This window comes from Rhinoraja longicauda, chromosome 3 (assembly GCF_053455715.1).
Source record: "Rhinoraja longicauda isolate Sanriku21f chromosome 3, sRhiLon1.1, whole genome shotgun sequence".
In the NCBI taxonomy this organism is placed as follows: domain Eukaryota; kingdom Metazoa; phylum Chordata; class Chondrichthyes; order Rajiformes; family Arhynchobatidae; genus Rhinoraja; species Rhinoraja longicauda.
In genome coordinates, this window is record NC_135955.1 from 39465182 (window position 1) to 39487784 (window position 22603).

The 22603-nt window shown below is 41.0% G+C and overlaps 1 protein-coding gene across 5 annotated transcripts in view; it reads left to right on the top strand.

Moving 5' to 3' along the window:
• Positions 1 to 22603, top strand: part of LOC144591939 (sodium-dependent phosphate transporter 2-like) — a 65017-nt gene that overhangs the window by 38020 nt on the left and 4394 nt on the right. For 4 of the 5 annotated variants that reach the window (XM_078395978.1, XM_078395976.1, XM_078395977.1 and 1 more), the window contains 8 exons: positions 1333 to 1473; positions 3649 to 3734; positions 3846 to 3942; positions 6775 to 6894; positions 6986 to 7189; positions 10699 to 11284; positions 19782 to 19967; positions 22051 to 22135. In XM_078395978.1, the coding sequence (XP_078252104.1) occupies positions 1333 to 1473; positions 3649 to 3734; positions 3846 to 3942; positions 6775 to 6894; positions 6986 to 7189; positions 10699 to 11284; positions 19782 to 19967; positions 22051 to 22135 (1505 nt within the window). The remainder of the gene's footprint in view (positions 1 to 1332; positions 1474 to 3648; positions 3735 to 3845; positions 3943 to 6774; positions 6895 to 6985; positions 7190 to 10698; positions 11285 to 19781; positions 19968 to 22050; positions 22136 to 22603) is intronic. The other variant, XM_078395979.1, reaches the window with a different exon arrangement.

Below are 22603 nucleotides of genomic sequence, written 5' to 3' on the forward strand. Positions count from 1 at the left end.
TAACTTTATTTCAACCCCATGGCACCAGGGAGGCACCTGACTGCAATGATTGAAGGTGGTGAATCTCATAAATATTCACAATTTCAATTGATAATGCAGGTGTTGACATTAATACATTGGCCATATATAAAAATGCACTTAAATCAAGGGATGGGAACTTACATTTATTGAGAAATTTGGAAAGGGAGAATGTAGAATTGCTTTGAATTATTACAATTTTATTTCTAACTGAATATCCATGCCAGGGCTTTTACTTTGTTTGCTCTCTGGTTCATTCATCTGACCATATTTGAATTTTTTTGGAAGTGACTTTGGAGCAGAAATTAATACAGTTTTGATTAAAATGGGAACACTTTCTTGTTCATGTTTTTTGTACATCATTTGATTTGATAGTTGTGTTTTGACTAGGTTCAAAAATCAACTATTCTTCCAATGGTGAGAAAAGGAAGGAATTTGTGTTAAAATTCTTTGTGTTTAAATGCTACCAATTGACGACCTTCAACCCTGGCTGGGAAGGCACGAAAATTGGAAAGGAGAAAAATCTATTGGGATTGGCTGTTGCTATTCTCTTTCTGCTTCCCCTCCTACCATCAATTTAAAAATCTTGGCATGTTAGTTTCAAGTCTGAAGAAGGGTCTCGACCCGAAACGTCACCCATTCCTTCTATCCAGAGATTCTGCCTGTCCCGCTGAGTTACTCCTGCATTTTGTGTCTATCTCTAGTTTTGAGTAACTACGGATTTGTGGACTTTTAACTGCCTAATTTCCACATGCCTGAAGGATTTGGTGGCTGTTTCATTTAGTCCGTGCATTATCATTACAATGTAAGCACTATTCATGCCTAAATTTATGCAAGAAATGTCTCCTCTAAACCACTACATTTTCATGTAAAAGGCTGAATAATTGACTGGACAGCATTCATGTTTTTAACCACCTCTTCGTTCCCATCTGGTACTCAACAAATACAAGTGACATGTCATATCTAGGTAGAGTTTAGTAGAAATACTGAGTGCTACAGTATTTTTAATAGAGGAGTTTATTTATGGGAACCTGATTTCAGAAACAGTAGCTGCAGTGTAAATGCATGTTTTCTGATGAACAAAGTAGAGTGACCCAGGGAGCAAAGCATTTCATAGCTAATAATTTATTTTCTTGAAGTGTAATCACTGTTAATTGCACAATTTCAAATCCCTTGCAAATAGTTGTGTGCCTTCATTAGATGTTGGTTTTTCTGAACCAGATAATTCTAAACCAGAATATTTAGCGCAGAAACAAAGGGTAATTTAACAACGAAAGTTAATGCGTCGCATTTTCTTATTCTTGCTTCTGATAGGTTCTGCAATCTGGCAACTCATTGCTTCATTTTTGAAGCTTCCGGTATCAGGCACACATTGCATTGTCGGAGCCACCATTGGTTTCTCGCTTGTTTCAGTTGGTGCTCGGAGTGTCCGATGGATCCAGCTCATCAAGATTGGTAATTGACCTTTTCCTTTTATCATATCATATCATATATATACAGCCGGAAACAGGCAAACTCCTTACAGTGCAGCACCCGTAGTCAGGATCGAACCTGAGTCTCCGGCGCTGCATTTGCTGTAAAGCAGCAACTCTACCGCTGCGCTACCGTGCCGTGTGTGAAACTATGGTGCACAGAAACAATGATTGGTAACTCTTTCATTTCATTACTTTTCTGACAGACATTGCTGTTCTTTAACAATCTTCAATCTCTTTTTAATTAGAATTTGTGCACTTCAGTTATATTGAATATCACATATCAACAAATATGTAACAGCTCATTTAAGTCCCCGACAGGATTTATGTTGTCAGTGAAACCTCGCTTCAGTTTGCCTTTTATTAGCACATTCCTCTATTGTTTTCACCTTTGTGTACTATCTTGTTTCCTTTTAAATTTGTGAATGTGCACCAAATGTATATGAGGTATAATGTTTTGCATTTTCATCATTCCAGGTCAAGGAGTTTCTCCTAAATTTGATTGGCCTATGGTTGTGAATTGTAGTAGTGGGCCTAAGGCAGAGATACATATATTCTTGATTAGTACAGGTGTCAGAGGTTATGGGGAGAAGGCAGGAGAATGGTGTTAGGAGGGCAAGATAGATCAACCATGATTAAATGGCGAAGTAGACTTGATGGGCTGAATGGCTTAATTCTGCTCCTATCACTTATGACCTTATGACCTTTTCCCCATCCTCCACATGGAAACTTTTTTTTCTATATCCACTCTGGATATATTTTTAAATACTTCCTGATGATCTCCCTTGCGATTATTAAACGTTGATATTGATGTACTTCCAATTTTTGAAGGTGAGATGGAAAGAAGAAAGGGGTGGGACAGATTTGCTTTTAAAAAAGAGATCAGTACGGTAACGAGAAATGACCGTGGATCAGGAGATCAAAATTGAATCATTTTCAGTGGGAATAAGAAACTGTAACGGAATGATATCCCCAGTGGGAGTAGTCTGCACGTCCCCAACAATAACTACCGCAGGACAGCATAAATCAAGAAAAAGTTTTGCAAGAGCGATAATAGCAATAAATATGGGTGACTGAAATGTTCGCATAGGTTGACAAAGATAACCTGGAGATCAAGTTCATAGAATGTTTTATGTACACTTTCTCCAAACAATTATGAAACCATCCAAGGAGCAGTCTACTTTAGATCTGGTCATTAATAATGAAACAGAATTAATTAACAATCTCATAGTAAATACACTTATGGGAAAGAACGACAAAGATAATTCATAGGGTTAAAAGCAAATAAATTACAAAGATACGAAAGCTAAAAGTGGATTGGAAAAATAAATTGAAAAGAAAATTAGTGGATAATGACTGCCATTGCTGAAGGAAACATTTTTTTAAGATCTGAGGAATAGATTATGAGAACGATGGTCCATTCAAGGCTATCAAGGTTTAAAATAATAAAACAAAAGGAAGTTTTGTGGTGATGCAGAAGAATGGGGATCTTTAGAAAATCAGCAAAGGATGACAAAAAAAGATGTTTAGAAAATAGATTAGGATATAACTGTAGGCTAGCAAGAAAGTATAAGCTTGTGCTGATATATTCAAATGGAAGCGAGTTAGTAAAGTTAAATGTCCATCCCTTAATTGATAAGGAATTAACAATGAAGAAGGAACATGGTAGCGAATTAGAGCTGGTGTCCTGTATCTGTTGTCATGGTGGAAGACATTATAAGCACCCTAAATAATAGTCATAATCAGTCCCTTTCATTAGTCAAAGCAATGGGGCCCATAATTAACAAATCCTGTGGCACTATTCCCTGACTAAGATTCTAAAATCTATTATTTAACCAGGGTAATAATATGAGGTGCCACTTTAAAGATGACTGCTCATGGCATTAGAGATAACATAGGATAGAGGATTAGCTAACCAAAAGAAAATAGGACAAAGCGGTTATTTTCAATTCCCCAGCTGTAACCAGTGGAGTACTACAGAGATCAGTGGTGTGGCCTTGACAGATTAACAATCTATAATGACATGACTGATCGTGTGGGCCAGTATCCAGTTCAAATTTAACCCCAAATCTTCATTTTCCATTTAATCTATTTTTTGGGGGCAAATTGCAACCTTATTTTTGATCATTTTTGTCTTGTGACCGTTTTGTCATTGCAGTTGCCTCCTGGTTCATTTCCCCGCTTCTATCAGGGATCATGTCTGGAGTGCTCTTTATCTTAATTCGATTCTTTATCTTGAAAAAGGTGAGTATTATTTTCTTAAAAGAAATTAAATTGTGAATTGTAATTCCCTTTATTATTTTGCTTCCCCCCCCCCACTTTTTTTAAACACTAATTAAATCATCATTTCTGTAGGAAGATCCTGTGCCGAATGGCCTACGTGCACTCCCGCTGTTTTATGCTGCTACTGTAGGGATAAATACCTTCTCAATCTTGTACTCGGGAGCATCATGTAAGTACCTTTTGGAAACTGGTTGCAGCTTTGGTATGAAAATGATCACAGTAATAGCAATCAGCCGCCTTATTTTGCAACCAACCACAGAAAACAAAATTGGAGCTTAATGCTAAATGGGTAGCCTTTTGGTGTGACGAACAATTTGTCAATAATGAAGGCCAATTTCACCACGTTAACATTTTGCCATATTGACTACATGGTACGTTTTTTCTTAAATCAAAGGTGACCCCTCAAGCTACAACCAGCAGATGATATTATCCTTTATCATAGCTGATGTATTTGTCATAACTGACTATTAAAAATAGGTCCCAATGTTGAGGCTTGCTTCATTTTGGCTGTGATCTACATTTTAATGCCAGGATAGCTTTGTAGCTAAGCAACACATTTCAACAGAGAAACATTGTGTAAGTTAATGGCCTTAGATCAATCAAAAGTAATGAGTCTGTCTATAATAAACTGTTGCTGCTTCTTAAATTATGATAGAAGAATGTTGCAAATTTGAGTTGATTTTTTTTAAAAATTGAACCTGTTTGGATGGAAATATGACTAATAAATTCCATGCTTTCATTTACGTGAAATTTTAGAATATGGAACAGTAAGGCACAGGAACTAATCCTTTGGCCCACAATGTTTGTATCGAACATGATGCCTAGCTGAACTGATCTCTGCCTGCACATGATCCATTTCCCTCCATTCCTTGCACTACCACGTGCTCATCTAAAAGTCTCTAAAACACTACTATCTTATCTGCCTCCACCACCAACCCTAGCAATGTGCTCCAGGCCCCCACCATCTTTTGTCCTTTTTAAAAAAATGAACTTGCACTACACATCTCCATTAAACTTTCCCCTCTTATCTTCTAACTATGCTGTCTAGTGTTGGACATTTCCATCCTTCCAGAAAAAGTTCTGACACTCTATCCTATCTATATCTCATAATTTTATATGCTTCTATCATGTTTCCCCTCAACCTCTGTTCCAGAGAAAACAATGCAAGTCTATCCAACCTCTCCCTGTAACTGCATCCCTCTAATCAAGGCAGCATTCTGCACCCTATCCAAAGCCTCAAATTTTCTGATGATGGGGCCGCCAGAACTGCATGCAATACTCCAAATGTTACCTAACTAACGTCCTGTAGAGCTGCATACCTTATGCCTTTTACCACCATGTCTAATTGTGCTGCCACATTTTAGTGAGCAATGAACCTGGACTCCAAGATCCCTCCACACATCAATGCTTTAAGGGTCTTGCCATTAACTGAACACTCTATCCATACATTCAACCTCCTAAAGTGCAACACCTCGCACTTGCTCGGATTAAACTCTATCTGCCATTGCCCATTTCTGCAGGTTGATCTCTAACCCGCTGTATTTTCTAACAGCATCCCTCGCTGTCTGCAACTCCTCCAGTTTTGGTGGCATCAGCAAACTTACTTACCAACCCATCTACCTTTATATTTAGGTCATTTATATATATCACAAACAGCAAAAGTCCCAGAACAGATCCCTGTGGAACTCCACTGGTTATAGACTCTGGCCAGAATATGTATCTCTTTTCCCTAGGCCGATTTGCTGACCTGTTGCTCTGGTTAACACTCTTTTGCCATCCCTGCAAGAATGTTGGTGCTCCTTCATTAGAAAGAATATGGAGGAATTTCCCAGGTGTATTACTTTCCAAACTAACTTGGAGAGTCATACAGGGCAGAAACAGTGCTTCGCCCAACTAGTCCATCCTGAGCAAGGCACCAATCTAAGCTAGTCCCATTTGCCTTTGTTTAACCTATACCCTTCAATCTTTCCTACCCAAGTACGTGTTCAAATATCTTTTAAATATTATTGTACCTGCCTCAATCACTACCTCTACCAGTTTATTCCATATAACTACCACCATCTGTATGAAAAGTTGTCCTCCAGTTGCAATAAAATCTTTGTATTCCAGTGCTTGGTTTTCCATTAGCAACCAAGAATAGAACACATTGTTTGAGAAAGTGTTGAATATCATAAGTCAAAACAATGTAGAGATTATAATTTTATTGAAATCATGTATTATCCATGGCTCATAGCAAACTATTCCAAATGCTGAAAACCAGAATTAAAACAGAAATGTAATGACTGCAGTTCGGGTAGGGAGAAATTTGAGCACTAATCCTAGGGCTGTGTTGGGAGAGTTCTCATGTCATTTCTGAAAGTGGAGGAGTCCAGTATTTGTTTGGTGTGGGGTACGATTGGGAGCTTGGCTGAAAATTTGTGGTGGGGGGGGGGGTGGGGTGGTAGCAATATGGGAGAGCCCTTCTAACACACTGCTGCTTGAAATGGATGGGTGGGGGTTAGTTATGCAGAGCCTGATGGAATGATCTTGATCTTTATCATTCTTCTATTTATACCAGTTGGCTTTTTGAAACCACAAATTATAGTTTTATTGTAAGTTGCCAACATTCTTCCTCCCACCTCAAGAATAATTTTAGTAGCAAAAGAAAAATGAGGTTAGATCCTTTTGTTTTCTAAAATGTTTCATTTATATTTTCCAGTTTAACAACCATTTCTATTTTGTAGTTGAACAATATCAAAAGTTTAAGTGCCTCTGTGCCAAAGGCTTTAGATGCCTTTGTGTTTGTGAAATCGATGTTTATATAAGGCTATCACTGCATTTGAGTCAAAAATTAGTAAATGGTGTAAATCTATTCTGATTTTGATAACTATGATTTTAAAACTTGCAGCGTCCAACTGGAATGTAATTTGTTTGAGTTTTAATATTAAATCTCTGAATGCGGAGACTTAAATTGATTATTGGATACTAAGCAGAACAATTGGATTGCATTTCTATTCTCTAGTGCTCGGATTGGACATGTTCCCCATCTGGGCAATGGTGCTAATCACTCTTGGTGGAGCGCTGCTGGCTGCACTCGTGGTGTGGTTCTTGGTATGCCCCTGGATGAAGAGGAAAATTGAAAGTAAGCCCCTGACACTAAAGTCATGAGCTATGTTTTTTTTACGGTGCAATTAAGCCCTAGTTAAGTTAAAGCTACCTAATCTGTCTTGCAGGTAAACTAAAGTGTAAGGTGATGTCCAGACTATCAAATGAGAGTCTCGATAAAAGCCAAGATGAAGAAACACCAGTATTTAAAGAGCTGCCTGGTGCAAAGGCAGCAGACGAGTCCATGCTGCCTTTCACTGGTGGAGTCAGTGAGGCGTGTGGTGGTGCCTCAGAGTGCCATGTTATCGCAGCAACGACAGGAGTTTCAAATGGTGAGTCAGAACACGCACAAGATTTCAGCCTGTTGTGTATTAATGAAATTATCTTAGCGAGAAGACTGTAGTTGATATCAAGATGATGTGTCTTGCAACATTCATGCCATGAGTGCCCTTCATTAATCATTTCCAATAAGAGTACAAACATTTACCCATTCAATTCAAGAATATTACTATTTCAGAGACCCCACCATCCATATCCTGAGTGGTGACTACCCCTGGAACAGATCAGAAATTGGATGTCATGCAATGAATGACTTGTCTTCTGACATCATATGATTATAAGTGATAGGAGCAGAATTAGGCCATTCAGATCATCAAGTCTACTCCACCATGGTGGCAGGGTGAGAAGGATGATGACTCGCTGGCCCTTACGGATCGAGGCGACAACTGGAGGCCCTGCAGCAGCCTGGGGCTCGACTTGATTGGGTGCTGCTCGAAGAGACTGAGTGTGCGGACCGGACTCGACCAGAACTGGCATGGAATGGTGGAGGATCCTTGCAGCTTTGCCTGGTCAAGACAAACCAGCCTTTAAGGCCAGCTGCAACTTTGACTTTGAACACGGCGACTCTTGTATATGGTCTCAGTGCACACTTTATACTTCATCTGGGATTGTGTGTATGTATAGTAAGAGATTAATTGAGAATTTGACCACACAGTTGTGAATCTACAGATAGCACACACTGCAAATGCCAATAATCAGAAATACAAATAAAAATTCTTATCAGTACTCAGCCGATCAGGCACCATCTGTGGAGAGAGAAACTGTTTTGGTCTAAGGCCAATGAAGTTAACTATTTGAAAAGGCAAGGTGCTGGAGAAACATGCCGGCCCAGAAGCATCTGTGTAGTGAAATGGACAGACAACATTTTGTGTTGGTACCCTTATTCGGGTGGAACTAACAACTAGAAGCACCAGTGTGGAAGGTGGGGTTGTCAGAAAAGAGGTCATTGACTTGAAGCATCAACAATTTTACTCTTTCTTTAAGCTGCATGACCTGCTTTCTTATGTTTTGTTTATAACCACTCTTCAGCAGCTGTCCACTGGCCAAAACAGTTGTGAAGGAAACCGCTGTGTGGGAAGGCAGAACTGGCCAGACTGCCAATGACTAATTTTACTTCCCTTTACTTCTGGCATAAACAAGGTGATTTCATGAGTTTATGGGTTGTCCCAGATTCCATCCAACACATACAAAAGAGATGTAACAGCCCTGTTTTAGTTCATAACTGGATGATGACATTAGAATTAACTCTTTCCCCTTGCCTTGATTCTGCATGCTATGAACCTGCCAATTGTGAAACTTTAAACTGTGTCCTGAATAGTAATTTTTCAGATGACACTAATGATTAGTAAATTTGCAGATGGTTATCAAAAATTACAGCAAGATCTTGATCTGCTGGGCAAGAGGGCTGAAGAATGGCAAATGAAGTTTAATGCAGACAAGTGTGAGGTGTTACATTTTGGGAATTTAAACCAGGGCAGGATGTTCACAGTGAAGGGTATGGCTCTGGGAAGTGTTGTAGAGCTGGGGGATCAGGAGTTCAGATAAAGGCAGCAAAGGAGTAGAGTTGCTGCCTTACAGCGCCAGAAACCCAGGTTCAATCCTGACTACAGGTGCTGTCTGCACAGAGTTTGTACATTTTCCCTGTGACTGGGGGTTCTGGTTTCGTCCCACACTTCAAAGACGTACAAGTTTGTAGTTTAATTGGCTTCAGGAAAATTGCAAAATTGTCCCTCGCTTGTAGGAAGGATGGTGTTAGTGTGTAGGGTGATCGATAGTAGGCAAAGACTAGATGGGCCGAAGGGCCTGTTTCCATGCTGTAACTCTAAAGTAAAGTCTAAAATAATTTCCTGAAAGTTGCGGCATTGGTAGATAGGGTGGTAAAGAAGGCTGATCTGGGTCCGTTGGCCTTCGTCAGTCAGGATATTGAGTATAGAAGTTGGGATGTTATGTTGTACAAGATGTCGGTGAAGCCGTATTTGGAATATTATATTGGTTTTGCTGATGAGTCTCGACCCAAAACGTCACCTATTTCTTTTCTCTGGAGATGCTGCTTGAACCGTTGAGTTACTCCAGCATTTTGTGTCTATCTCAAGAGCCAGAGGACATAGGTTTAAAGTGAGGGGAACGATTTAATAGGAACCTGAGGAGTAACTTTTTCACTGATGGTGGTGAGTATATAGAATGAGCTGCCAGAGGAGGTAGTTGAGGCCGGTACAATAATAGCATTTAAATGTCACTTGCACAGGTACGTGGCTAGGAAAGGTTTAGAGGGAAATGGGCCAAATGCGGCAAATGGCACTCACTTAGATGGGGCATCTTGGTTGGCGTGGACAAGTTGGCCTGAAGGGTCTGTTTCCTTGCAGTATGACACTATGACTGTCCTTTTCAGACAACAGCCAGTTACAGTGGGATGTGGTTGTTTTTGGCTTCCCAATCTTTCCCATAGATGCAGCTGCCTTGTGTCAATGGGGTGGAGGATACCAATTTATCAAAAATTAGCCATCCATCAGCTCTGATCTGGGAATTTTGATCTGTGATTATAGCTTCACTTTTTGGGCATTGCAAAGATAGAATCTCTGCTACCTTGATGAGCCCAACGATGATCGTGGTCGGTTGGGTTGTGATGAATTCCATGTGATGAGCACACGTTAGATATTTCCTTGAATTTGTGAATCTGCAGACAGGGGGCCACAGGTTGGTGCACCACGAGAGGCATTCCTGATGGCGGAAGTAGGTCCTGTCGTAGATTCGTTAAAAATAATTAAACAATCTGTAGAAGACCATCCAGACCCGGGAAAATACTGGAATTATCGATCAAGAGGAGTCGTAAAGATGGATGGGAAATGTTTAGAAGGATATGGGTCAAACACGGGCAGGCAAATTGGTGTTGATGGGGCTTCTTGGTTATCATGGGCAAGTTGGGCCGAAGGTCCTGTTTCCATGCTGTATGATTCAATGACTGTACCTGCATCAGCCACAGCTTTACATGGTCTCCTGAGCCGATTGAGCTTCAGATGCAATTGTTTTCTGGCACAGAAAACTAGTGGGGTTAGTCCAGGTGCTTGCCATACTGCAGCTAAATGTTGATACCACCTTGTGTGTCAGTTTATAGGCTCATCAAATTGCCCTGAACCAATAAGCAGTCCGATCCATGCAGATTTGGTCATAATTTTATTGGCCTCCATGGGTTATACATTAGAATGGGTCCTCCTTGGTCCATGCAGCATTTTCTTCCATTCTTGGGCATACAGCGATTGCTGGCCAGAATGTTATTTATCCTGACGTGCCCTAAGTAAGGGGTTATAGACTGTGTCTGCCAGTGTGGTAGTGGTTTGGCACATGCAATTAAACATCAGCTGGTGCCGTGTGTGTGTGTACACGCACGTGGAAAAGAAGAAAGCACTTGTTGCATTGCTGATTTTTGTGAATTTGTCTTGGTTCCCAGGAAACTGGAAACTAAATGTTACCTGTTAACCTGAAAGCTGCTAATTTACTTTTACAGGTAGAGCTGCATCCCTTACGAATGGTACAATAAAATCTCCTTTTTCAAATGGTACATTTAATTTTGAAGGGCATTCAAGAAGTGACGGTCATGTGTACCACACAGTGCACAAAGACTCTGGACTATACAAAGATCTCCTACACCGGATGCATTTGGATAAGATCACTGATGGAGCACAACCGGAGAACTCTTCCTATAGACTTCTCCGCCGCAACAACAGCTACACCTGCTACACTGCCGCTATCTGTGGCATGCCGGTCCAGCCAGCCTTCAAGTCCTCAGATTTTCTGGGGGTGGAAGACAATGAGAAGCTGGTCGATGATGTGGCCTCCTACTCCAAGAAACGGCTTCGTTATGACAGCTATTCCAGCTACTGCAATGCAGTAGCTGAAGCAGAGATTGAGGCAGAGGAAGGAGGGGTGGAATTGAAGTTGGCGAGTGAGCTGAGTGATCCCCTGCCGCCACCAGAGAATGCCGTGGATGAAGACAGTGAGAAGGAGAAGCCCCAAGTCCATCTGCTCTTTCACTTCCTCCAGATCCTTACCGCTTGCTTTGGTTCATTTGCACATGGTGGTAATGATGTTAGGTAAGTGCACTTTCAAAACTCTGATTTGTTTCTCCTCGATATGTTCATCAACATATTTATTTTGTCTAATGTGCCAATCTCAGTGGGTGTTAAGTTGCAAGGTTGGTACAATTGTAATATTGACCATTGTTTTACAAATAACTAAATAACTACTTTTGTTTGCAGTTTCCTTCAAGCCGTGATTATTTCTGACAGCTTCCTCTTAAATTGACCTGACCAAGGGCTAATCTTTAAATTATACGGCGAAATTAGTTTGTCCCAGGGGAAAACCAAGAAATGGCTGAACTTTTTTAAACCAAAACCTGTGATATGGTTGGCTGTCTTAACCAGTGTGTTTATTGCATGCCTCATGGTTGATGCAGAGCTTATGCATACATTTGGACATTCCATGCTCCCAGATATTAGTTTCTGACGTTGGAAGTTTGGCACTAACTCAATGAACACTCTCCTCTTGATTTTTTGGATAGCTTCCAATTTGTGTTTTTCGTATGTAAAGTTAAACGTTGAATTCTTTACAAGAGTCTCCAACAAAGGTCCATGATAAATAACCATGTAAATGTATCTATTCCTCTGCTCAAAACCTCACATTTTGGCCCATGACCCGACTGAAGATTGGGATAAACTGTAAAGATTTTCAAGGGACCACAAGTTTAATGTTTTTTGGCCACGTGTTCTCTAATTCTGAAGTAATCTTCCACAAAAATCAGCCACTAACCCACGTGGAGTGCCAAAGGTTTGCTGAAGATCAAAGCAGACTGTTGTAAATATATTGGCATTTGTTATATAAGATGGTAGCTAACATTTTCACTTGTAATTTGGCTGACATGCTTCATTTAAGCCCTTTGGCTTGTTGTAACTCATCACGGAAAGCAGTCTTGTTCACCTTTAAATTGATGTGTAACTCCATGCTGTAGCTTATTGTATTTATGCTCCATGTGAGTTTTAATCTTGATTATTTCTTGGTTGCCCATTTTCCCCTGTGCTCCCTTCTCCCACATGCACATTTGTGTTTTGGAATGTGGAAAATTTACATACAAAAATATACTGTAAAAACAGCAGTGAGAAAAATAACAGATATTTTTTAAAGTAAAAGAGAGTAAAACGAGTCATTTTTGATAAGGCCATGGTGGACCCTGTCATTGACCTGAGAGTTTGAGGGCGAGAGCTCTCTATTTCAAGGCTAATATTCCAATGAACTGGGAGATTGCTGCATTATTAAAGGCACCTTCCCTCTGATGTGACTTTAACCGAGCCTCATCAGTCCTGTGTTTAAAAGATCCTGAAGCAGTGTCTCAAAGGTCATTTGAGATCCTTATCCTTGCACTAGTATCACTGTAATAGGTAATATGTTTGTTTATCCATTATTGTTTTTGAAAACCCGTTTAAAAATGACAATTCTAAATGGCCATAAGGTGCAAAGAGGCTGAATAAGTGCAAATTCCATTTGTACTTATTCCTCTTCTTAACATTGAGATACTAATCTAGATTTCTACAGCTTGGTATTTAAAATCCCCTGTGCATAATGAAGGACTGACACCTGGTAACATGTGCAAGGGAATGCCAAGGAGAACAGTATAAGAAGTGACTGAAGAGAAACTGGTAGAGTAGTTTACTAATTATAGATTTACTGGTCATTTTCACCTCCCTGTTCACACACGATTTCTTCAAGGTTATTGATGCCTAGCTGACAATTTTAAAATAGCTTAAGCGTGTGTGTAGCTGGCAGAACTTGCTGCTGACGTTTATTGTTCACTTCCTAAATAAGTGTATTTTTTCTATTTCATCTGAGTAGGGATGTGATTATGGAAGTTCAGTTTCACGCTTGTCGCCTCTTGTTAAGCACCCTTGTATTTTAGTTCCAGTTACTAGCCTGGCAGTTCTGTGAATAGTGATCTTGTATTTCACACACAACCGACTGTTTTAGGTGTGAAATTACATAGAATTCACAAGAAATAGAAGCAGAATTTGGCCACTTGACATCTCCACCTGTTATTCCATTCATCAAGGTCACAAATGATCTATCTTTTATCTCAATTTCATTTTCTTGAAGTAACCCCATATCCCTCTTTTTTCCCCCCTCCATGTCGTAAAAAAACCCTAACTTTCTGTATATTCAATTTGAATTGTTATGAATTTTTTTTCTTAAATCTATCAATATAGTTTGCTTCAAGCATTCCCGTGGTGTGGAGTTCTCGTCATTCTCTATCAAAAGAATTCCTCCTAAAACCATCTTGCTGATCTGTAATTGATTGTATTTATGTCCCCTGGGTTTAGTTTCAGCTGCTATCTCCATATCCACCGAACTGAACGACTTATGCTGAGAAAAAAGGATCCCTGAAATGTATGATCTATTTTCACGATCTTATCAGTTTAGATTTAGATCTTGGTAAATCTATTCAGTACTCAACTATTCTCTTGCAATTTGGAGAACTGAAGACGGAGATCAGCACATTTTAAGTCACTTGTTCAGATGAACAAAGTACTTCAATAATTTTACATTATTTCACTCTAGTATTTTAAGGTTCTCGTTTGCAATAGCATTGGGTCAGAAGTTGTGAATTTTAACTCGCACACCAGAAACTTGGACATATTATTCTGGCTGGTACTTGGGATCAATACTAAAGGAATGCAGCTCTGTCAAAACGCACTCTGTATTGATAAATTCCAGATTGTAAATTTGTTTTTGCATACTTACAACTCTGTTTACGTAACATGGAGTTAGCAGCATTTCTAATGGCCTCTTTATACATGCCAAGCTTCATAGTCATGTGGAGAAAAGATCTCTTGCTACACTTCTAGGAAAGGCAGTGTGTGAGAGTGCTCTGGCAGGTTAAATTTTAAATTGCCTACGTTCTATTTGTAATATATGCTGCCAGATCATATTATGCTTTCTCTGGCAAATATGACATTACAAAGAATATGTCTCTCTCATTCTTGCCTGCCCCCCTCTGTCTCTGTCCTCTCTGTTCCCTCACTCTCTCCCCCCTGTCCTGCAGTCTCTTCGGCTGCAATGCATCAAGTGTGAAATAAGAGCTGCACTGTAGCTCTCTCAAATAATGTGTTTTTCATCCTAACTGACCCATATCAGTGCTGGATTTTGTTTATTCATTCTCTGGTCAATGTTGGCATCATGTCAGGTTGTGGTTATGTTGTTGGACTTGTAATCCAGAAACTGCAAGTGTCAGTAGATCTATTTTCAGTCGCTTTTCAAATCAAAGGGAACAGTAAATTGCTGATATCAATAAGGTGGCTATATAACTGGGATTGCAATTTAGTAGAAAAAAACTAATGCGCACAGAACTTATGGACAACAACCTGGCATTTTATCATGTCTTGCCTGCTTCTGCCAGTCTCTAAAGTGGTCTGGGACTGAGACCAGAAATTAAAATAAACAACAGCATTGCAACAGGGCGGCACGATGGCGCAGCAGTACAGTTTCAGCACCAGAGACCTGGGTTCAATCCCGACTACGGGTGCTGTCTGTATGGAGTTTGTACGTTCTCCGCGTGACTGCGTGGGTTTTCCCCGACATCTTCGGAATTCCTCCCACACTCCAAAGATGTACAGGTTTATAGGTTGATTGGCTTTGTATAAATGTAAATTGTCCCTAGTGTGTGTAGGATAGTGTTAATATGCGGGGTCGGTGGAGCCTGTTTCCATGCTGCATTTCTAAACTAAACCTGTGGCACCTACTTCCTAAAGTTGGGTAAAAGGCACTCCATGTCAGATTTACTAATTGCTATTTGTTGGATGGTTCAGGTATTTTTTTAAAAAGAAACTATGTTCTTTGGATATTTGGAAAGGAACAATGACATTATAGCAAATGACAAGCTGCGTAGAGAGTTGAAAGATGAAATTCAATCATTAGTCAGTTTATACTGACTGGAGTACAGAATTCTTCCCCAGCTAAATCCCTAGATTGTGTGCTGATTCATTAAACCCTCATGCAAAGATTTCCAAGTTTTGTTGACCTTGATGGAATAAATTCCCAAAGTGTTAAAAATCTGCAAAGTTTTGCCCAAATGGATATTTGTTGCTTGGGTGAAAACATTTTGTTTTAAACCTGTCATCTAGAAATGTGCAGTAGAGGTAGGGGGTCATTATGGCAGTCAGTTCGTAAGCATTAACCTTGCCCTGCCATCCACAGTATGCGAACTGATGCATTCAGCTTTTCCACACGGCAACTGCAGCTCTCCCACTCACAGGCCTGGTGTACAAGTTCCTGTGGGTTAGGTTGGGAGGGGGAAACACCTCGTTGATGCTAACCCTGGATCTGGCAGAGCCACATCCTACCTTGGTTTTGTAGCTGAGGAATCGGGTTGGGAAAAATAACTATTTTAAAGTATTTTTTAAAAACGTAGTGGAACTGGATCTTAAATGTGGGACGAAGGAATTGTGCCCAGAGTTTAGTTGCGTAGGGTCTGCTGATCAATGGTGTCAATTTCTCTCTCGTGGCTCTGTGTAGGAAGGCAGCTGCTGTAAGTAAGCATTTCTGTTAATGGTCCACAAGTCCAGTTGGTTACTGTGAAACAGGAATGTTTAACTGTTGTATATCATACTTGTTGCAGTTGCACCTCAATTTAAAAATAGTGACTTGGCTGAACTAGTTTTACAGTATAGGATTAAAAATGCCAACCACTTCCATCCAGGGGCCCTGCCCAGACTGACCAGCCTCAATGATGAATGTCTGAAATTCTGCTGGAAATGTTAGTGTAACCTTTAATCTCTTCAGGCTTTCATTTTAGTGCACAGAAGTGGCGGCAAGTGTCATATTGTACAGGCTGCGCCAGACTATGCTTAAATTCTGAGATTTGGTTTCCTCTAGTTCCTGAGATTGAGCTATTCATGATCACCAAAGATGCTACTTGACCCTGAGTTAAGCACCTGTAGTTTCAGGTTTACTGAGACTTGTAGTTGTGTGAATACAGAAACAGCTCTAGCTTTTACTTTTCTGGCAGTTAAAGATGCCATTTAGCATAATGATTCATTCTGAGGTGCTTTGCTGATGTTTGAGAATAAAATGTTGCAGATGCTGGAAGCCAGAATTAAAAACAAAAAATGTGAAACAAAGTTTGTTTCTGTACTTTTACACGTATTTGAGAATGGGTCTTGCAATATTCCATGTACTGATCTATTAAATATTTTGGAAAACAAAACAAAATCAGATTCTTAAAACTATTGTGTGAAATTTCCACTCTATCCAGGCTTTTCACTATTTGGTAAGTTTCAATGAGGTCCCCCCTCATCGTTCTAAACTCCGATTACAGGGCCAGTGGTGACAAACACTCATCATATGTTAACTTGAATCATTCCCGTAAACCTCTGGATCCTCTCCAATGCTAGCACATCCTTTCTCAGATATGGTGCCCAAAACGGCTCACAAAACTCCAAATGGGGTCTGAGGAAAAAACGGTTTCCAGGGTCATATATAAATGGAACAATGAGGTTGATGAGGCCTTACAGGACTGCTTTGACACAACTGACTGGCAGATGTTTGAAGACGAAGCAGAAGGCAATATCAACAAATACACAGACTCTGTCTTAGGCTACATAAGTAAGTGCATCGATGATGTGGTTCCAAAAGCCACCATCTGCACTTACCCAAATCAGAAACCCTGGGTCGGATGGGAAATCCGTGCTAAACTTAAAGCACGGACTACTGCCTTCAACTCAGGCGACCTCAACGCCTACAAGGTAGCCAGATATGACCTCCGGAAGTCCATCAGGAAAGCCAAGAGAGACTACAGAAACAAAGTGGAATCTAACTACTACAGCTCGGACTCCAGAAGCATGTGGAGTGGATTACGCTGCGTCACAGACTACAAAGGGAAAAACAGGAGCACTGTTCAGCCTACCGCATCGCTCTCGGACAAGCTTAACACCTTTTACGCCCGGTTCGATGCAGACAACACAGCGCCCACCATGAGTCCACAGGTGTGCAGGGGGATTACCACACTGTCGTTACAAACGGCAGACGTGAGGTGGTCATTCAAAAAGGTCAACGACCGCAAAGCTCCAGGGCGGGCCCTCAGAGCGTGTGCTGATCAACTGGCAGAGGTGTTTACCGACATCTTCAACCTCTCTCTGAGTCAGTCTGTGGTTCCCACCTCCTTCAAAGCATCCATCATCGTTCCTGTTCCAAAGAAACCAGTAACCTCCTGTTTAAATGACTACTGTCCTGTTGCACTGACATCAGTCATCATGAAGTGCTTCGAGCGACTAGTCAAAACTCACATCTGCTCCTCTCTCCCTGACACCTTGGACCCTCTTCAGTTTGCATATAGACCAAACAGGGCACGGACGATGCCATCGCCATGGCAATACATACTGCGCTCACCCACCTGGACAAAGGAAATACATATGTGAGAATGCTCTTTATTGACTACAGCTTGGCATTCAATACTATTATTCCCTCAAAACTCATCCCCAAGCTCCTTGATCTTGGACTGGAGACCTCCATCTGCGGATGGATATTTGATTTCCTGGCGGGCAGGCCCCAGATGATGAGAATTGGCAGCCACACCTCTTCCTCACTGATCCTCAACACAGGCACACCACAGGGCTGTGTGCTCAGTCCTCTCCTGTACTCCCTGTTCACGCACGACTGTACTGCTAAGCACAGTTCAAACAGCATCCTAAAGTTTGCTGACGACACAACCATCTTGGGCCTCAATGAGACGGCCTACAGAGAGGAGGTAAAGGCACTAAACAGCTGGTGCCAGGAAAATAACCTCTCTCTCAAAGTCAGCAAAACTAAAGAGATGATCGTGGACCACAGGAGACAGCGGGGGAGTGGACACCTCCCCATCCACATCGGTGATGCTGAGGTTGAAAGGGTCAGCAGCTTTAAGTTCCTTGGTGTGCACATCACTGAGGACCTTTCCTGGACACTGCACATGGACACAATAACAAAGAAGGCCCACCAGCGGCTCTTTTTCCTGAGAAGACTGAGGAAGTTTGGCATGAATGCCAGCATCCTCACAAACTTCTACAGATGCACCATCGAGAGCCTGCTGACGGGCTGCATTACAGTCTGGTACGGGAACTGTTCTGCCCACAGCCACAAATCACTACAGAGAGTGGTGAAGATGGCACAGCACATCGCTGGCAACTGTCTCCCGGCCATTCAGGACATTTTCTACCAGCGGTGCCTGCGGAAGGCGCGCAGCATCATCAAGGACCACAGCCACCCAGCACGCAGGCTGTTCTCCTTGTTACGTCAGGCAGACGATACAGGAGTATGGCTGCGCGTACCACCAGACTTAAGAACAGTTTCTTCCATCAGGCTTCTGAACTCATAAACACATTGTCTTTTTACTTATTTTTAATATTGTCTTTTTACCTTACTGATGTCATTTTTTAAATCTTATTTATCCTTGGAATATTACTGCTGAGGTGACCCGTTGTCTTGTCAAATACACTTCATTGTACCGTTGACCCTGTGCCAACCTACATATGACAAATAAAATGTATTATTGTTTTATTATTATTATATTATCAGTGCCTTATAAAGCCTCAGCATTACATCCCTGTTTTTATACTCTAGTCCTCCCAAAATAAATGTTAACATTGCATTTATCTTCCTGACTATCGGTTCAACTTGCAAATTAACCTTTTGGTAATCCTGCCCCAGCACCCCAAGTCCCTTTGCACCTCCAATATCTGAATCCTCTCCCCATTTAGAAAATGGTCTACATCTATATTCCTACTACCAAAATACATTACACCACACTTTGCAACACTGTATTCCATCTGCTGCTTCTTAGCCCACTCTCCCAAATTGTCTCAGTCCTCCTTGCTTTCTCTACACTACCTGCCCTTCCACCTATCTTCGTATCATCCGTAAACTTGGCCATGAAGCCAAGTTTCCCTCATCCAAAGCATTGATATACAACATGCAGAATAGTGGCCCCAGCCCCTGCGGAAACAATGCTAGTCACTGGCACACAACCATAAAAAAGTCCCCTTTATTCCCATTCTCCCTCTCCCTGCACTCATCCTTGGAAAATCTGGCTCATCAGACACCTACATCAGATGTCCTTTCCCTTTTTATACCACTTACAGGCTGATGTTTTATTTTTTTATTTATTGATCTTCTGGCATCTATTGTTTAGTCATCTCTTCAATGAATTTACACCTGATGCCAACCTGAAGAGGTGTATGTTGGTCTTTCATATCTGCAGATCTCATTTCTGTTCCTTCAGGAAGCTGCTTATTTTTATTTACAAATCTCCAGTATCTGTAGTATTGTGGCAAGTGGTACTGCTGAATTATTAACTGTTGGTCAGCGTAATTTTATTTTCTGGGGGAAATATGGTCGGTCCCTATACAGTGGCAGGCCACTGCCAAAGAGATGGTGGGTTTACTAAGTTGTCCATGAAATAAACTATATTGTTTTGAAAATTAAATTATTTTAACATTTAGATTTTTGTCTCTCTTTTCAGTGGATTTATTTTGTTTTGCACTTCTGTTGAGCTTTTTCTGTGTTTTTTTAAAGCAATGCAATTGGCCCTCTGGTTGCTCTTTGGCTGATCTACCAAGAAGGAGCTGTGCTGCAGACTACCTCCACGCCAATCTGGTTGCTGCTATATGGTGGTGTGGGCATCTGTACTGGTCTCTGGGTCTGGGGTAGGCGAGTCATTCAGACCCTGGGCAAAGATCTCACTCCTATCACCCCATCTAGGTGAGTATGACATCTAGATCACTTGCACATCATGTCATATTTAATTCTGTAGTAAAATTGTTGTATGAAGGGACCCTGTGTTTTTTCTTTCCAAGGACCTCCAATGTATTTGTGCCCTTTTAAAATTGAACACAATTGTTTATTTTTTATTTTTGTCCTCCTACCTTTCCATTCTTCCATCCCACTCTGCATCAACTGCACCACTTGAGTTCCAAAGACAGTGGTCAGCATAGAAAATGTGGCCAAATTTATGGCCTGCTCGCACTGAGAAACCCCCCCCGTGTGTAGCAATCATGATTCACATTCCTAAGTGTGCCACCGGTTGGTAAATGTGGTGTTAGTTGCCACGTAAAGGCATCTTGAACATTTTCTACCTCTCACTATGCATGGGAATGCCTTTCATAGCCCATAGTCATGACGTCCATCCCACCTATTCTTCCCAAAATACCAAGCCACCATAAAGAATACCTTATGGTTTACAGAAGGTCCTGAAGCTGGCCCATCGCCACATTATTGGTAGCTGGGGAACAGTAGCAAATCCCAGGTATGCCCACGTTCCTAGAATAATAAATGTAACAATTACCAAGCACCCAGTTTAGATTTCTTAAAATTGTGGTTGTTAATGTACTGTTTCCTTAAAATATTCTCTCCATTGTGCTATATTTTTGATTTTTTTTTTCCTTTTGTTCCTTCATCTGTGCTTCATTCAGTGTAGTTTTTCTTAAAGTTCAGTAATGAATATAGCTATCCTGTGTCCATTTTATACTGCCCTGCTTGTTAACTTGAGCTTGCCATTAGTTGGATGACCAGCCATTCTGGCTGTGCGAGCTATTCAAACAGACCAACTAAGTATTCATGTACATGGAGAATCATTGTTTGTGTTGGCTTGTTGGTATCAATTCAATCACAGCAATTGCTTGTGTTTCTGTTTTCATCCCCTGCACCCACTGATCTGATAACTTAAGAAACAAGAAATCATCATATCATATCATATATATATATACAGTCGGAAACAGGCCTTTTCGGCCCTCCAAGTCCGTGCCGCCCAGCGATCCCCGTACATTAACACTATCCTACACCCACTAGGGACAATTTTTACATTTACCCAGCCAATTAACCTACATACCTGTACGTCTTTGGAGTGTGGGAGGAAACCGAAGATCTCGGAGAAAACCCACGCAGGTCACGGGGAGAACGTACAAACTCCTTACAGTACAGCACCCGTAGTCAGGATCGAACCTGAGTCTCCGGCGCTGCATTCGCTGTAAAGCAGCAACTCTACCGCTGCGCTACCGAATAAAATGATTTATTCTTCCTGCTACAGCCAAGCATCTTGGGAGAGGGTTTAATTTTTCCAGGCATGTATCATTCCCAGTAAATGAGGTGCTACCTGAATATTCGTCATTTCTTTGCATTTGGCTAGCCAAATTTAATTTTTTTGCATATGTTGATGATTGATCTCCATTACTTGAGGATATGGGGAGAATTCAGGCACAGATTACTGATTGTAGATGATCAGCCATGATCACAATGAATGGCGGTGCTGGCTCGAAGGGCCAAATGGCCTCCTCCAGCAACTATTTTTTATGTTTCTATAACACATCATACTATGGAATGCTGGAAGATATTAGAAGTACTAAACAGACACTGCACCAATATCAGTTAGCCCATTGACTCTATGAATTATGTGAACTGAGGGTGGGGGTGTTTGTTTGGGGAGAAGATCATGTTAATCACATTCTGAGACTCGCGTATATTATTTGTTTGGTACCAAGGTTATGTTCATGCTGCCTGTCCACAGTTAAATGCAATTTACTGCAATTGCCTGAGCAAGTTTATGCATGCAGTGAATACTTCTAGTAAAATTGCTGGTAGTAATGTGAAAGCATTATGCCGTGAACATTGATGTAATTACTTCAGTTTAAAATATTTTTAAAACTACACACGGCTGCTGGATATTTCAAATGGTTGCCTTGGATTTTCACCTAAACCTATGGTAAGACTCTTGCTTGCTGTCTGAGGCTTCATCGTAAAGATCTGGAGCGACAAATGACTGTGAAGTATTGTTTTGTGCTTCCTGCAGCGGGTTCACTATTGAGTTGGCTTCGGCGTTCACAGTTGTGGTTGCTTCCAATGTTGGACTTCCTATCAGTACCACACACTGCAAGGTATGGTTATGCCCTGTGACTGCATCCCGAGCAGTTCACTCTGCACTACACTCCGAGGCTTGCTCGCATCAGTTCCTGGTGGCATGATTCATCCTGAAGTGGGCAGATAGAGAGGCAAACTAAGTACCTTTGTACATTTTGCCTTGTGCAAGGCCTAGTTACAAAGAACATTCTTAATGTAAAACAAGATGTGGAAAATCTTAAAGGAATAGATGTCTATTTTGCAGTTCTTTAAGAATGAACAAAGTAAATCCTACTTGATTATTTGCTGCCTTTTAAATAAAGAAGTTACATTAAGATAGTGCCTTTCATGACTTTGGGATGTCCCCAAAGTTCTTTACAGCAGCAAAGGTCTTTTCAACCAGTCGGTAGAGGAATTATTAATCAGATTGTGGAGAGTAAGGTGCAACAAACTACAAGCTGAACATGACCAGCCAACTATTTGCATGATTGTTATTCCTCTAATAT